At 43.0% G+C, this 17,789-nt stretch overlaps 1 protein-coding gene across 13 annotated transcripts in view; it reads right to left on the reverse strand.

Moving 5' to 3' along the window:
- The window catches only part of EYA1 (EYA transcriptional coactivator and phosphatase 1), a 395,631-nt gene that overhangs the window by 364,859 nt on the left and 12,983 nt on the right, over positions 1-17,789 (reverse strand). For 9 of the 13 annotated variants that reach the window (XM_069621198.1, XM_069621197.1, XM_069621196.1 and 6 more), the window contains exon 2: positions 14,039-14,166. The exons of 2 other annotated variants lie outside the window; for them this stretch is intronic. In XM_069621198.1, coding sequence (XP_069477299.1) covers positions 14,039-14,162 — 124 coding nt within the window. In that variant the 5' untranslated portion in view covers positions 14,163-14,166. Of the gene's footprint in view, positions 1-14,038; positions 14,167-15,926; positions 16,154-17,789 lie in introns of those variants that run through there. 2 more of the 13 variants (XM_069621199.1, XM_069621190.1) reach the window with 2 other exon arrangements.

The raw sequence follows: 17,789 nt of genomic DNA on the forward strand, positions 1-17,789 counted from the left end.
TTTTGTGTCCTATGTCTAGCATGGGTGGTTGTGCTGAAGTTGTACTCCCAAAAACCACCAAGATAGCCCACAAATATCAGACACAGGTCCTTCCTTTTATGGGAGACCCATGCATATTGGTCAGTCATATTTGTTTAAACTCGTCCAGGCCTAGTGCCAACCGTAAAAAGGAAGAAGACCTGATCAGGTAATCGAGTAAGGCACTATGATAACAAATATATTCAAAATGGTGTGCTAATGAGTTATTAAGAGCAATTTGGGTTCCATATTTAGAAAAAAACAAAGATGAGTATTTTATTTTCAGATCTCACCTTATGTTAGTGGTTAACAGAGGTTGTTCAATATCCCCAGATGCTTATTGCAGATGAGAAATATTTGTGCAGGAAAAATAAAGCACGTTTGTTTAGCAGCCGAAAGTGCACAGAACAGTTTCACAAATAAATTAGTAGTGCAAAACATTTGGTAGGGCAAATGTATATAACTGTTTGAAATTATAATGAGCAGCTAGTCCATGTATTAAGGGGAATGAAAACACTGTGTTAGTAAAAACGAAGAATTTCCGACAACAAATTATATTTGATATAGTTAGAAACCAATGCTGAGTCCTTACATTGTAACTTATTATTTTGAAATCTATTTAAAACAGTTAAGTACTATTTCATAGGGCTCATCATGAGGGTCAGGATCAGGTATAGAACAACATTTGCTTCAACTGACTCTGTATATATCCAACTACTATCAGAACATTGGATTGAACAACACCAATAACAAATAATTAAATTGAATGTTATTGCGAGAACAGCAGCAGATGACTTAAAAGAGTGCACTGTCCCCACAGTCTATGGTCTACTGGTGGTACTGGATCAAGTGCATCTAATAGGAGTGCATAGAGTTCTAATTTTGACTGCTGCAGTGTCTAAAGATATACCTTTTCATTTGTTTTGTAAAGCTTAAGTGGTCTTCAGTGATTTTTGTGATACAATTATAATTTTATTAAAGGAATGGTGACACCAATACATTTTTGCTTTTATTAGCTATCAAAAAACAAACCATTTCCACTAAACAACCAATATTCTTGGCCTTCATAGTTTTTACATAAGCTTTTGATTCAGTATCCCGAGATATATTATGGACTAAATTACTTAATGCAGGCTATCCCACTTATATTTTATATTTAATACACCAATTTTATTCTGATACGTCAGTAAAAATCAAACTAACGAAGGATGGATTATTAACAAAAGCCATTCCAACCTACTCTGGCCTAAAGCAAGGTTGCATTTTAGCCTCCATTCTTTTTAACTTTTACATAAAATATATTAACATCTTTTTAAATCATACTCATTCATTTCCTCCCAAAATTGGCAATGGGGTAGTTGCTTGGATTTTATATGCTGATGATCTTGTTTTAATTGATCCAACTCCTATAGCACTACAAAGGAAACTGAATGCTTAAGATGATTAGGCAAGAGTCAATGGATTGAGTAGAAACATCCAGAAATCTAACATTATGATATTGCACACTACTATTCATAAATCCAAGCATACATTTCGTTGGAAAATTGATCATTCTAGTCTTTCTATAGTTAATGACTACAGCTATCTTGGTCAAAATATTAATAAAAATATTTCTGATCATCCGTATAAAAATGAGCTAAAGGCTAAAATCCGTACAGTGTCAGTTCAAGGCAAATTGATACAAACAAAATACGGGAAGTTTTCAAATACTCCAGTAATTACTTTTTGCAAGCAGAAGGTTGTACCAGTGATTGCCTACAGAGCCCATGCAAAGCATCCGGAGAGTCACCCAAATTGATACATACTAGAAGGTATTTATTGGAAAAAAAATCCTATCTATACCTAAAAGCATCCCCATTGCAATGTTGCGATATGAACTAGGTTTAGTTTCCTTATCTGCAATAGTAGCATGGCAAGCACTAGCGATAACAGTTTATAGTGATAATTTCGACAACAAAAATGTTGAAAGTCAAAATTTCGAAAAAAAAATGTCGAAAAAAAAATGTCAACTTTTTTTTTCAATGCATTTTTTTTTTTAATGGGGGGTTCCCCCCAACCCCCCTTTTTTAATTTTTTTTTAATTTTTCCCTTTTTTTAACTCCCGAACCCCTAAAATAAATATATAATTAAAAAAACGAAAGTCGACATTTTTTTTTTGACATTTTATTTTCGACATTTTTGTCTGTCGACATTTGTTTTTCGAAATTATGACTGCCCACCATTTAGAAAATGTCTTCTTCTTCAAATCTAGCAACCTTAATTCCTCTCTTAGCTGCTGCACTAAATCGACATTAGAGCAGCACACTGAGCTCATGGGAAACCTATTGCAGAGAATTTTTAAAAAATGCAGATATTAGTGAAAAATAATTGATGGAGCATCCAGCAACCTCCAAAATCAAACTTTGGCGCTGGGACTGATGTGTGACATGGGAGAAGTGCAACACTTACTCAATTTTTGAAAGGTGAATTTTAATTGAAACCTCTTCACAAAGTCCCAATGTATTTATTGAAATTCCCTGATGCTAAATATGCAGCTACTATAATGAGAATTCGCCTGAATTTGTGGCCCAAGAAAATAAAAAAAGCTCTATGCTCCAAACTCTTGGAGGCTAATGCCAACTGTAGGTTTTGTAACATCGCTGACCAAAGAGAAATGTTGAAACATCTATTTGTAGAATGTCCACAACTGATGTCTTTGAGGAAAGCATTTTTTTACAAACATCTTAGTCAATTTTTAACGTTAAAGAAAGATCGATTGTGGTAAAAAATCTTTAATGCAAACCACATAGCCTTAAATATTGCTATTGTTAACTATCCTTTTGCCTTAAAAAAATCATTGTGACTCAAATCTATCTCTTCCATAGGCGGGCCTAGCTTTGTTTATTCTAGTATGGCATAAAATTCTACCTTACTTGTCATCTGTCAATACTTTGCACCCTTGCACTCTCGGCGTGGGATGATTTCTAGCTAAAGTTTGGTGTGAGTACAATTTCAAATCACTTAATCATTTATGAAGCAACCTATATAGAATGTCGGTAGGGACCTATTATGCTACCTTGTATAAATAAACTTAGATGGTCCTCAAAAAGTTGAGGCTGATTTTAACATTTTATACCCTATTTGTGTATTTGCACACTTCAATTCTTTTTAATTTTGAAATTGTACTGAATATGTATTTAAAATGTTATATGGTTTCAGTATTTTAACATGATAATTTAATTTTCTGATCTTACTATCTAGGAAAATTTAATATAGTTTATCTTCTGAATATTATATGATTTATTTAAGGAAAAGAGGAAGAAATTCTTTGCAATTTTAAGTGATAATGTTATTAAAGTGTGTTATGTACCTTGTAATTAACAACTAAAACAAATAAACACATAAAGTAAATAAATAAATAAAATGATAATTCAATGTAAAGATTAGCAGCTTTTGTGGAAATAATGCGGACTCCTAGTCACTACTTTTTGGGTCGGGGCACCAGAAGAGGTCCAATATTGATCACAACTAATCACTCAGAACGTCTCTGACACATGTGTCTTTCATGAATTGAGGGGCTATCTTCCATAAGGCTCTTTGCACAGCCACAAGAAATTGACCCGAATACAGCATCCACCAGAAGCCAGGTCAATGAACGTAGTGTTGGGGTAATATGAGCATGCTGATATAGAAGGGGCGTGGTACAAGTAGGTACGTTTTGCACATACTGCATCTGCTGTAAAGTGCATTTTCTGGGGCCCAAATGTATGCAATATCACATGTGTCATCACTACCTGCACTCATAAAGAAGACGCTTCAAAAAGGACAAATTGAAGAAAGCCTTTCCCACCACTACTGAAACGTGCAGGGTCAAAGACAGGTCGATATTCAATGGGATGTTTTACTGCCTTAACTAGCTGTTTCCCAGGTGTTTATGCCAGAGATCAAAATGCCAAGGCATGGGGATACCCAATCCCCAAGATTTCTGTTTTGCTGGAATTCATTGTCAAGTGATTGTCACTCTTAATTTAATCAGGATCATACAATTACTGAGCCCAGTTTACATCGCCGTCTGACAATTCTGACTTTTTTTGTTTGTTTCAACCCCCCCCCCCGTTTCTTGGCATATATATGTGGGGGATGGGGTACAGCAAATAATTAATGGTGGGGGGATTATGGGGGGTCGTGGGGGTCTCCCCCTGAATATATATGCTGTGAAAAGGGGGTCGGAAAAAACAAAACCTGCATTTTCCGCTGGCGCTGTAAACGAGATGCAGTAATCACAAAGAACCCAACTATCCATGCCAAGTTAGCAGTTTGTAAAGTTGTATGCTGGGACTGCCATATTCTGATCATTTGTGTATCATCTGCGTAATTGTGCACTTGAACTCCAAACGAGCAGATCAAATACATCATATAAATCTTAAATTGGAATGGGATGTGGACCTACCCATGTGCAACCTGCATTCCAATACCTCGTCTTACCATTCATAGGCATGCAATGAGATTGTATGATTATAATGATTGGACAGAAAATGATTCAGGTGATCATTGGCTCCATTTCAGACCCCAAAATTATATAGACAAGTATTCAATGTTGTATGTCCCAAGGTATGGATTGAAGAGGACAGATCTAACAATAGCAGTGCCAATTATGAGTTCTTACTTCCTGTTTGTGCGTAAGATTACAGAGGTCCAGATCATGGGAAAAACATCAGTGTTTACATTTATTTATTTGTTTTGTTCATTGGACATCTGTATGGCGCCTATACACAAGTGGTTCCAGGCGCTACAAGGCAAGAAAAAAGGGGGAGTGGAACATGGGAAATCAAAGGAAAACAACAACAAGAACAAAAGAAATACGGTTATATTGGCCTTGTGACAATCCTACCGTGCAAATGCGTGACAAGGTGATAAGTGCAAAGGGTAGGGGGTACGAGGGAGGAGAGCAATAGTGGGGGAGCCCTGCAGGTGGGGGCTGGTAAGTGCTTTGAAGGCCAGTGGGGGAAGTGCCTGGAGAAAGACGGGGGAGGGGAGGAAAAGTGCAGAAGACAGGAGGACTGGGTTGGGATAGTCCGGGAAAGGGCGCCCAAGGGCAAGTGCTGGCAAAGGAAATAGGCAGGGACTGGCAGGCATTTCTAGTCCCTGTATGACCCGGAAGGCACCAGGCCCCAGTTGCCTCAGCAGGAGGAGAGCTTTGCACTGGAGGAGGAGAGGGAAGGATGAAGAGAAAAGGAAGGTCTTGAGAGGTTTTATGGATTTTAAGAAGTACTGGCTCAAGTCTGAGGGGTGTGGCTGTTCCAGAGGGAGCTGCCAGCTGGGGAGAGGAATCTGCCTCCCACTCTCTACTTGGAGAAACGTTTGACCTGCAGAGAGTTGGAGCCAGGGGATTGAAGGATTCTGGATGGGCGGTATTTCGGGAGGGCAAGCTGGATGTAGAGAGGACCAAAGTGGAGAGATGTTAGTGCTGGAGATATGATATGATATGATATGGCATTTGTAACGCGCCTATACACAAGTGTTTCAAGGCGGTCCCTGGGATTGAGGCCAAGGACAAGTCTAGCAGTCCTATTCTCGATTAGTTGGGGGAGGCGAAGGGAGGAAAGAGGAAGGCTTAGGAAGAGGCTGTTGCGGTAATCAAACCTAGAGAGAACCAGGGCTCTGGAAACATTGAGCTTCCAGGGGAAGGTGAGGAAAGGTAGAATGCCCATGAGGAGATGAAGTTGGAAGTTGGACTTCTTGCAAAGGTCTGTGATGTGTGAAAAGAAGGAGAGATAGGAGTCAAAGATAATCCCAAGGTGTTTTGACTCACATGTGGGTGAGTAGAGGGGACCCTGGGAGTCTGGCCAGAGAGTGAGGGGGAAACTCGGAGCAGGCATCCCAATAAGAACAATCTCTGTCTTGCTGGCATTGAGGCAGAGATCATTGGCCGAGCACCATGCCTGAATAGCAGTATGCAGTCAGGTATAAGGTAGGAGGAGAAGGAGGGGGTCATGAGGGGGAGGTAGGGGAAGGTAGATGGAAGGAGAGTTGTGTGTCGTCTGCGTAACACTGGAAGTGAGGAGAGTAGGAGGAGATCAGGTGGGCCAGAGGTCCTAGGTAGATGTTGAAAACCCATGGCAATAGTATAGAGCCTTGAGGGATGCCACAGGTAGAGAGTGAGGTGGGGAGACAAAGGGATCATCAGTTTCACAAGGAAGAATATTGATTAATCAGTTAATGGAGAATTTGGACCAGAACTGAAGACTGTTATGAGATGCACATTTAGGGCCTGATTCATGGAATATTTTGCACGGTGCAAAGCACTTTTCCATTGCCTTTTTCTTCTCGAATAATTCTATATAGCGAGCATTTTCAGGGCCCGATTCATGCAAAAGGGCATAGATTCCGCAAATCCTGCGCGCCGAGAAAGTCTCTGCGCAAATCTGCGCTTAGAAAGAAATCTGTGCGCTCCCCGTTTTCATGGAATTGTTTCTGCAAAGGAGGCCTTTTAGCAAGTCACGGCCGAGACGCCCTCATGCAAAGCCAAACAGACACATTCACCTCCCTTTCGCGGGCTCCCCGGGTGAAACACATGCATCCTGTGAAAACTGCGTGGGGTCCTCCGCAACCAAAACACTACCTCAGCGACACTGCAGGGGGTCCCCCGTAACTGTAACCAGCACCCCAAGAACATGCGTACCATTTCCCATAACTGTTGTCATATTTCGGTATAATCTGTGTGCGAACACCCGTTAACCGGTCGAGCACCCCACTAAGCTGCGCACCCGCATCCATAAATCCGATCTGATTCCTTTCTGTGATTCCTATGTGCAAGTTTCTTTACGCCTGACTTGGGGTGGCAGAGAGATCCAGGTATTTGCGTGGGCATTGGTTTGGCACACAAAGTCCCTATTTTCCCCACAAATAATTCCATGAATCAAGGCCTAGTTATCATTGACTACATTACAGATTTACAGCAGATTCCTTTGGTGGTGTTTTAATGACTTGTTCTGAACTAATATGTTAACATAAAATTAAATCAGAAAGTCGGGGGGGGGCTGATGGGAAGTGTTGGCCTAAACCACCCTCTGCATGCTGTCCCTCGACAGAGTGCTCATACTTTGTAAATGCTATGTTAAATGTACGGGACACATAGTCAGTTCAAATCGAAGCTGCGACAATTTCATGGCAAACTACTCTATGTGATGTAAGGACTAACTCATACTGTGCCTTTCGCCTTCTAAGTGGAGACTATAAAACTGCAATGAAGTTTATAAACTGTTTTCAGACGGATGTGTGTGTTTGTTCATGAAACCCAGACTGTAAACAGCTTTTGCTCAGATGGTGATAATTCAAGCAGCTGTCACTCTATAAAACCACCGTGTTCATGTGTAATTTACATGACAACACATGTAGATTTCACAGACTCACACACATCTGTTGATTTATATAGTAAACACATGCACATACACATATTCTGATACATGTGTACGTCACCGGTTTCCATCTTGTGAACAATAAAATAATGTTCATAGATCAGGCTGACTGTAACTTCATATGAAGGGAAATTTGTACAAGGAAGCCTGTTATGTTGATTATTTATTTATCTCTATATTTTGCCAAAACAGTATACTCACAATATGTTATATGTTATGTTGTTAATTATAAGACTGAAACATATACTTTTCAGAAATAATGTTCCTAATTTGTATACGAAACTGAATCTATTATCCTATTGGGTCATTACAGCACCTATTACTGCACTGTTTACAAGTGGACCGATCCAGGGGAAAGGGTGCTGTATAAAACCAATGCTTGTAGGTAGCCTTACAGGTATCTCACACAACCCAGCATAACCCACCACAATCAATAAAGATCATGTTCTAAATATATATATATATATATGATTTATCCCAAAATGGTTTCGGCCTGATTTACAAGAGCACTTTTGAATGGCAAAAGAATATTGTAATTTGGGAAAGTCCCATTGATAAAATGTGTGTAAACCAGGCCTTTAGTCTTTTAGTGGATGCCTATGGAAAATAGTCGTGGTACATAAAACAAGATAGGAAGAAATACCAATTGCTACAAACAATCAACAAAGTCATTTTTTTATCATTCCAAAAATGCAAAATAATCAATGGTGCATAACAAAACGCCAAATGTATCAGCAATTAGCCAAAGCGTTTATAAAAAAGACGTGCCCAGCAACACAGTTCACACATAACACACGCTGGGGACTTGGTTAATACATTGTAGAAGGGAATCCTTTAAATCTATGGGGTTTTAAATGACACCGATGTGCCTTCTCATCATTGAAGCCAAGCCCGCAGACCCACCTTCTCACCTAGAATAATCTTCTACGTAAACTGTGCCTCCATCATGTACAGCATGCAACACGTGGCATACTGTAATTTCAGCAAATTTGCTTAGGTGCGTTAAACACAATGTGGGAAGGAATCATCCCCATGTGTGTGATGTCATCATTTTGTTTTAGTGGTCTGTACATGGTAAACCGAATTTAAAGAGAGAGGTTGTAAATCATCATTCTAAAACAGGACTCTGCAACCTATGGCTCTACAGATATCTTGCACTACAACTCCCATGATCCCTCACCTTTGCCCATGCTGCCTAAGGCTGATGAGGTTTGTAGTCCAAAACATCTGGATAGCCAAAGGTTGCAGAACCCTGTTCTAAAAGAATCAGCTACCTTCACTGGCCAAATCAAGATGTGCGTGTGTTGTGCCAGCCAATGTAATAGTTTAATTAAACATTTTAAAGCACGTACTGTACTTCTTCTCTAATGTGTTAATATTTACTCTTGGTTCGTTTTGAACATGGCATGTGCACATTACCTCATAATTATCGAAAAGATATTCTGTGGACATATCTCTTCACAGGTCTGCAGTAATCCATATGTATTAAACAGTCCAAGGAGGAAACTTGAGGCGAACCATCTCTGGTTCCAGAACCACCTCAAAACCTGCATCTTTGCTTCTGCTTTCGCTTCTCCTCTCCCCTGCTAAATTCCTGGCTGAAACTGTGCTGGTTACCTGGCCACCTGCACTGCCTCGTGGGCACCCCTGCACTTGGAGACTGTTTCCTGTATCCCTACAGTCCCCCACCAACACTTGACACCTGATATCTGCACTTATCCTTGCACTTGCCACCAGCTGGCCCTACTTCTCTTACTGTTTTATTTATTCTATTTGCCCATGTACTGCACTGTCCCCAACCCCTTCCCACTCTGCACTTTTCCTCTTTCCCCCTTTCCCCCTTCCCCTGCACTTGCGTGATCTGAATGACACTTGGCCTAGTAGGATCGCTGTCTCTGTCTTCCCTCTGTTTCACCCTCCCTTGCTGCATCGCACTTTGAAACACTTGTGTATAGGTGCGTTATAAATGCCATATCATATCATATCAAGTAAGGGAAAGAAAACATTGCACAAGGCTACCAAGGACCTGCCACCCAATTTAGGGCCTAACTTAAAGCATGTATTAATGGTGCAGCTCCATTGGAAAACGCTTTGTAATTAAGGCCCTTGTGGTATAGAGTTCACATACATTGCGGTTTTATGATATTACATACACAACTGACTGAATAAACATGACGCGCCAAGCATTATTCAAGAGTTGCTTTTTAAACCAGGCCCTTAGTATTGTAATGAAAATCTCTGCAATTCCTCAATCTTTCCATGAAAATTATTTCGTGTGAACTAATAGTGTGTTCTGCTTGTCTTGGGGTTACACTTGTCATAGTGGCAATGCCCTTAAAATTTGGTATCCTGACACTTGCACATTTTTGAGACCAGCCCTGGTAAGATTCACTTAGCAAAGCAATGCAATTAGTTCCCAGTTGGTCAGCTTTCAGCCAAGAGTAGAGATGCTGAGGGCAGTGCTTCTGAAAATGGGAAGGATACTTCCTGGCCTCTTATGCACTTTATTTTATTGTTTTGAAAATGCATTTAAGCTTTTCATATCAGACATTTAGTTTGAAAGTAATTCTTATGAAAGGTTCCACATATAAGTATCTCTGAAAAGTTACACAATATAATGTTCATCTCAGCTGGCACGATAGCCCAGTGAGTTAAGCACTAACTTCAGACATCTGCGCTCCAACAGCAGGGAATGGGTGTGAATCTCACCAGGACAGACTGGGGCCTTCTTCCTTATGTGGTTGATTCATCCATTAAATTGTGATATTGCCACCTATTATTACAGTGCTTAGAAGCAGTAGGAATCTGTCATAATTTGTATTATTATTATTATTATTATTATTATTATTATTATTATTATCATCATTACAATTATTATTATCATTGTTATCATGATATGATTATTCATAATCTTAAAATGAGTTTTTGTACTTTTGTAACAGAATCTCTATGTCACACATGTTGGCCCTCGTGTTCATGCAGAACAATATTAGTCAACATTTTTGCTATACATGATTGTTTGCTGAGACAGGATTCATGTGTTGTGTTAAGCAAACATTGGAGCCAATGGTGCTCCTTCACAACCTTCATGTCTTAAAGCTTCTCAAGGACCTCCTTATAAAGAGAGATGTTTACATTGGAAATGTGCTTGGCTGACGTTTCTGCTGGCAGTAAGAGCAAGAACAACATGTAAAAATGTGCCTTATGGCCGTGGCCCATGCTGGAAAAGCATTCCTCCTGGGATGGGATCAAGTGTGGTACTCACAAACGTGTGCAGTCCCACTCTGCATTGTGGACTCATACTTGCCTAAGTCTATGATGCCCCCTCCCCCGCCCCACCCTCACCAGCCTTAGAACCTCATCCATCCCTGTTCGTTCTTGGGTAAATCCCTGGCCCGCCAGCCATTCTGATTTAGGCTGCAACTTACAGATTCGGTTCGCCCTGCTGCCCACTTTTAATGCAAGGAGGTAATAGCAGCAGGGGGCGTGGGGGGGAGAAGACCCAATCACTGGCTTAAGAGACCGTTGTCCTGGCAACAACACTGGAATTTAAAAAGACTGTCAGGCTGCGAACGATGGGCGAATAGAAGATAGAAAGAAATGCACTCAGCTGAGAGTTTAGAACATGAATGGCGTCCTCACCTGAGAGAATCCTCATTGCTACTCTGCTAATTTGCCTGCACCTAGCTCCCTCTCAAATGCATTACAGACCCTGGAATAAGCTGGTGCTTGCCCTGTTTAATGCACATGTCTGACCCCTGCCCTTTTCTGGCATCACAGTATGCTGCAGGGTCTTCAAGTGTTTTGAAGCAGCCGGAAGGCAGGAAGTTAACACTGTATAGAATACAAGATCTAATCAAGCTCTCCTAACACTGGGCATGCGCAGTACTACCTACTTTGAATATTCTAGAAATCTCATATCTATTCACCGTGGCTTCCAGACGTAAATACTCGTTTGCAATGTTCCTCTGCACAGCTAAAATTCTATTCCACCATTTACCTAGACGAATGATTTGACTCATATTAGGGGTACTTTAGGGTAGACCCTCTTTTAGGAGGCATGCTTGATCAATGTCCTAGTAATCAGGCACTCGCCCGTTTAACCTCCTGCTGCTCTCGGTTGCACTCTACTCTGCTTTCGTTCCCGCAAATTCCTTGCGATTGATCCCCTTTTCCCTGCCGTATGTTGCTTAGACATCAAAGACTCTTGAGGACACCTGTTTCTCCCACTATTGCCCCCTTCTCTGATAATGGCTGTTGCTTCTGCTACTGTGCCCGCCTCGCTGGGATAGAGCGCGCTGCTCTTTGCTGCCTGGTGCACACTCTGCAAGGCCATTCCGCATGTGTGATGCAAAAATAGGTGGTGCCCCGAGGCATTGGCTCTGGAGGTAAAAACATGTAGAGGTGAACCCCGTCTCTGGCATTTTACAAACTGCGCTCCTCACTGCAGCATAAAACAACTCTCCAACTCTACATTCATAAAGTGCAACTTGAGTGGTAATGTGATCCAAGGCAGAAATCTGGCAAGTGCTATTTATCACTGGGCTTCAGGGCTCTGTGTGACTACAGGGGCCTCCCAGGAAACCTTAGACTATTGTGTTGGCTTATGTGAAAAGCTGCCTTTTCAATCCTGCCAGAGCACTTGAATGAACCACAATACGCGCTTGGGAAATTAATTAAAAATGAAGCACAGATGCCGTTTGATTAACAGCGTGCCCTGATTTTCTGTTGTAACACATAAAGTCAATGAAGAGTGAAAAGTGTGTGTTATGTGTGTGTATATGTAGCTGAGAGACGTTTGGTGTGCTTAGTGGGAACGTCGCTTGTCCCTTAAAATGTACAAGGAAGTAGAATGTGTGTGTGCTATGAGTCAGTTCCAGCATCCTCTGAAATTGCCCTCTTTTTGTGTCACAGTTTATAATCCACCCTCGCATGATAGTGTGCTATTGCCCTTCTTTTCCTAACTATTCTCATTGCAGTCTAGATTGCTAGACATTCAGCCTGACTCCCAACGCATGGTGAATGGGGAACCCCTTGATAAATCAGGCACTTTGCATCGTTTCATTGTATTGTGTGAAATCACAGACACACAGTACTACTGGCTGCAGAGTGTATGTTCTGGGACTGTTTTGAGACTTTGACTACATGACTTGGGAACAGGTAGGAATTGTGTAGGGTATGAGTTAGTGTGTATAGTCTGTTCACACAATCACCCCACTTAAAGGATAGTCAATCATTGTAGAATTTAAAACAATTAAAATCACATATATGCAATTCTAAAAATAACAAGACAGGACCATTAAATAGAAGAAATAAAAACAGGCTCTAAAATTCAACAAGGGTCCGATGTGCATTCTAAATGATATAATTGACTTAAGAGGAAGGTATTCTATGAAAGGACAAGCCTCTACACGCGTGCTTTCTCTTGAATTGAAAGAAATCTAACCTGAACACACACTCTCTCTGAAATCCAACACTGAGGAGGATTACTTTAGCACACACAAATCTAGGTGTGAGCAAATCTCTACTCATAGAACCCCCTTTTCAACTTCCCTTGAATTGTGGGTTGCACCTTATGTTGAGCATTGCAGCGATGTAAGCCCTTCCAAACCTGGGGAAATGCTATTCACTGCCTCATTACCAGCATTCTAGGCACTGTAGGAGGGTTCCTGTGTCCATTTCTTGCAATGCATATATACTCAATAGAGTGTAATGTGGGCACATGCTCATTGCATACATATTTTAATTTCTTCAAATCTGCTTCTACTCAATCTTGACACGGAATTTCAAATTAACTCAACCTATCTGGAAAAATGATACTTTGTTTGATTGCATATAATTAAAAACTTCAAGAAAAAACACAATCATTTGCCTGATCTTTGAGAAAATGCTCTGACTTTCAATTTAAATAGCCTTGCTTGCCATTTTGAATCCCTAGGTGAGATTCCTAGGACTCCCTGCACATACAGCATGTGAGGTCCTCCTAGTGTTAGGTTAGAATGTATAAATGTGGTCACATTTCCCGCACAGATGCTTGTCACCCACTTGGGCAGACCACAGAGATGATTGTCCCCGAGCAGTGTTTCTAGGACCCATAACACGTATAACCTGCAAATAAATGTGTCAGAATGAGGCCAATTTGATGCACCGAGCCTGGAAGCTCATGCGTTACTGCTTTGCAAAACCCCTTGCTCCTCTCTGTGCTCCTCCCCCAAAGTGCATCAGACATGGCAATGACAGAAGAGAATGTCACACACAGATACATGCTCAAGTTTGCCCTGCTGAGACTATGCAATGAGCAATGCACTGTTCTTGCATCAGCCCCTGCAGTGAGAACTAAACTAAGTGTTACAGAACACAGAATGTTTAATATCACGGAAATGTGTTTGGGGCACCAACAAAACCAACCATTACAGAGGACGAGTTCCAAATAAATCGCATAAATGTAACAACCACAGTCATTTTGAAAGCTAATAAATGCAAAACGTTCTCCACAGAGAGACAATTCACATATGCACGTCAGCTTTCACTCATGACACCCCACATAGCCACCGGGAAAGCCATTACTGAAGGTAGAATTACGTACGCATGCCCTCCTGGGGCAGAGACTGCTAGGGACTCACCTTCTGTGCCATTGGGTGTCATGGAATTATTGCTTATGTGGGAGTTATCAAGCGAGGAACCACTCGGGGAGTCGCTGCTACCACTTAGTCGGCTATGAGGGCTGGTTAGATCTTGCATTTCCATAGACCTGAACAAAGGATGAGCGATAGTTAGTTGCGGTACCACACGCAGTATCATGACCAATAGGTAGGGCTGCGCATGCTTACACACCGAATATTTATTTGTATTTATTTATTAACATTTATAAAGCGCGCAGCAGCCCTGAGGCAGCGTGTCAGCCACAGATGCAGGATTTCCACACGATTATCTCGGAGAGCAGCATGGTGTGGTGTGGATTTCGTGGCAGGTTATTTGCATGTGTTTTGTCACTTTTTGAAACAGGACTGGGTTTTACTTTTTCGGTGGGTCGACAAGTCCATCCACAATGAGATAATTCCAGGTTAACTTTTAGTTACACGCACACATACATGCAGACACGGACGCAAACACCACGCACACACATCTTGCAGTTGGTCAGTCTCTGGTTACCAGTACCCTTATTCTGTTTTCAGTACACATGAAACCAGTCATCAATAAGCACCCACGTGCATTATGTAAGACATAGTTCGGCCTAACTGGATGACCAGCTCGGTCGTAACCTAAAAGTGCATACATGGTGTGTGAGTGCCCATATGCATATTGGCATATGTGCTCAATCCATGAAATACAGCATATGCAATGGACAGAATTTCCAGCAAATCAGGGACCCCACACACGAACAATAAGAGTGGCGCGTGCGCCTGGGCACCACAACAAAACGGCATTTGAAAGGTCCACCTAGGCAAACAAGCCCTTGAGGCAATTGTTCCTTCCGCGGCCCACTGACAGGCCAGGATGAGACAGCCCTGGTGCGTGTGTTTACCCTGGCAAGCCCCTTAATTGTTCCTCTGTTTCCGTTGAAACAAATGCAGCATTAAAACCTTATTGTGTTTGCTTTGTGGATTATACAAAGCGTGCCGACTTGAAAAAGGATGAGTGCGGCACACAGTGAATCCGGGCAGGCATTAGACTGCTTTAACACTGCGCGACGGCCCAGCTGTCACCAGGGTTAACAGCACGGAGGCGGCTCGGGCAGAGGGGATGCTGGTTTCAGCCTCTCCACGATGCACCACAACACTCGCGGGGCCCCTAGGCCCTCAGAAGGGGGCAAAAAAACCAAACCCTGCGTTGAAACGTGTCTGAAAGCACCCGGCGGGCCTGATTCACGCCGCGTTTTTAATGGACGCACCCATTGGAAAACGCTTGGTCAGTCAGGCCCACGGTGAATTTTTCTCAAGCTTTCTTTACTGGGAGTCGGCCATTTCCAAGGCCACCCTACTAATCTGCTACAGCAATGCCGTGTCTCGAACGAGTGGCAGAAGCGCGAGCAGAAACTGAAAGGGGGCTGTGTCCCGGGAGCACCCCTTGCTTCTGGGCATTCAGGACCTGTTATATAGCGATGACCAATGTACGCTCTCCGTGGCTCTATAAATGGAGGGTTGGGGGGCGTTACCCCCTAATGATTTCACCACCACACACACGCAACGACAACCCACTGCTAAAGCAATTAGCGAGCAAAAGGTCCGAGTTTGTGTGGCTGAAAAGGGTCGCTCTTGCAAATCGTTTAATTTCGTGCGATTGACTGAGTTTCTTTCACAAACGATATGTTATTAAGCGAAAATGTAACTTTCAAAGCAATCACTCGTCTCCTTAAGTGGTTCTGAGCCTCGTCATATATTAACACGATTTGTAGCTCTGGCCCACTCCGGAAAGTGCGCAGAGACGTGCATTAATAACGTGTGCACACCGAGCACCCAGCGCACACCACAGCCACGAGAACAGGCAGCAGAAAAGCAGAGGCGTCCTTACCTGCAGCTTGAAGGTACGCCCTCATCGGAACTGGTTGGAGATGTTTCTCCCTGCGATGAAACGCACAATAACCCACATCACACGCCTGATCCTCTTACTAAATCCGCGAGACAACATGAAATCATCCGCAGGCTGGTGCCGGGAGAAAGGCAGCTCCGAACCCGCGACGACCAGGGAGCGGGCCCTGCCCCTGCGCGAGGCACATTGTCTTGAAGGGGAGGGTTGCAGTGCAGACGCTGTCTGCAGGTCTGCCCCCTCCCCGTGCCATGGGGGAGGACTGTCATTCAGGGGTTCCGATTCATCACTGGCCTATGACAGCTGCAAACTGCAGCACCCCTCCCCCACCCGCGCTAGGCTCGCCTGCTGTAGGTGCATAGGACAAGGTGCCTGCGAAAGGTGGCCGGTTACAGCGGGGGACCGTCGACTTCATGAGATCACTTGCCAGCCCAGGGATACCCGACCATTCTACCCCCTCCACCACCCGACATCCTCCCGTACACACAACACCTTTTCTCTTATCTAGTATCCCCCCTGTCTTACCCAGCGCGGCAACAGGGCCACCGGCTGGTTCCACATGCTCGGGTCACGGTTTGGGCTTTCTCGTCGATTGCATGTTACAATACTCAAGAAACCCACACATTTGCGGACCCCATTTTGATTAGTACAGTCAACTATACTTAGTAGTGGCGTGTTTCCCTGTGGTATGTGGGGCAATGCTGATAGATTGGGGGAAAGGGGGCCTGGGCCTCACATCATATACTATTTCTTAATAATGTTATGGCATTCACGTCCAACGGCCGAAATCTCTCCCACGCACATGAGCCGCGGCCGCAGAACTAAACGTGGGGGCTGAACTATCTACTATGGCTCTGGGGACAGAAGATCTGAGCTCCAATTCCAGCTTCCATGGATGACTTGGGTGTGTGATCCTGGTCATTTCAGATTAAATTAATCGCGCGTGTTTACAAATCTCGTGCACACTCACTGGAGCAATGGAGTTGCAGCTCTTAGAAGCCAGTCTTAAGTGCCATGCAAACACTGGTCAGTGGCATGAATCTAGTGTTTGGTTAGGAGTTACGTGAAGTGCTGGCATGGCCACTGCCCACTCCATTGCTGTGCGTACCACTGGGGCTCGATCGAACTGCCAACAGATGACGAAGGCCAGGAGGAAATAGGCTGCCGGACAGACAGAGCAAACATGCGCCTCTCTGCAGAGAGAACATGCGCCTCTCTGCTCCTCCGCAGCGCTGCTCTGGGGAGCTTTGATGTGCGTTTCCACCCAACCTGAACGGGCTTCTCTTTGAGGATCGCCAACAAAGCCAGGAGAGAGGAGGCCTTTCTTTAAAATGCCATGAAAACCAGCCAAGTGAGCCGGACTCCGGCCATTCCGAGAGCGCTTGATTTAGGTTTTAACACAATCTCCGCTTTTGAAGAAAACCGGCCCTGCACGGACCAAGTAACCCCGACCACAGGTATCGTACATCCAAGTGTGGCAACATCGAAATATATAGAACACCGACAAATAAACACCCTTTTTTAAAACTTGTAATATTAATATAGGGTTTGCACCGACTTTGCTTATGCAAATTAAATCCCACCAGGGTCCAACTGGAACTGTGCACCTTTCTGGCGTGACCTATCCCCTTTTCCCCCCATCTCCAATGACCTCATAACTCCTCCCCCATCCTCCAACCACCCAGGCATAATTCAACCAGTGAAACCTCGTCCCTGGGCCCTTCCTTTTCCTCACTCCACCCCATAACTGTGTTTTACAACTATACCACAACGACGGAAATAAACACAGTGAAAGGAAATACACCTAAAACGATATATGACTACATTATTCATTCTATTCGGGAGACA

The sequence above is a fragment of the Ambystoma mexicanum genome, chromosome 5q (assembly GCF_040938575.1).
Source record: "Ambystoma mexicanum isolate Mex_15411 chromosome 5q, UKY_AmexF1_1, whole genome shotgun sequence".
Classification (NCBI taxonomy): Eukaryota; Metazoa; Chordata; class Amphibia; order Caudata; family Ambystomatidae; genus Ambystoma; species Ambystoma mexicanum.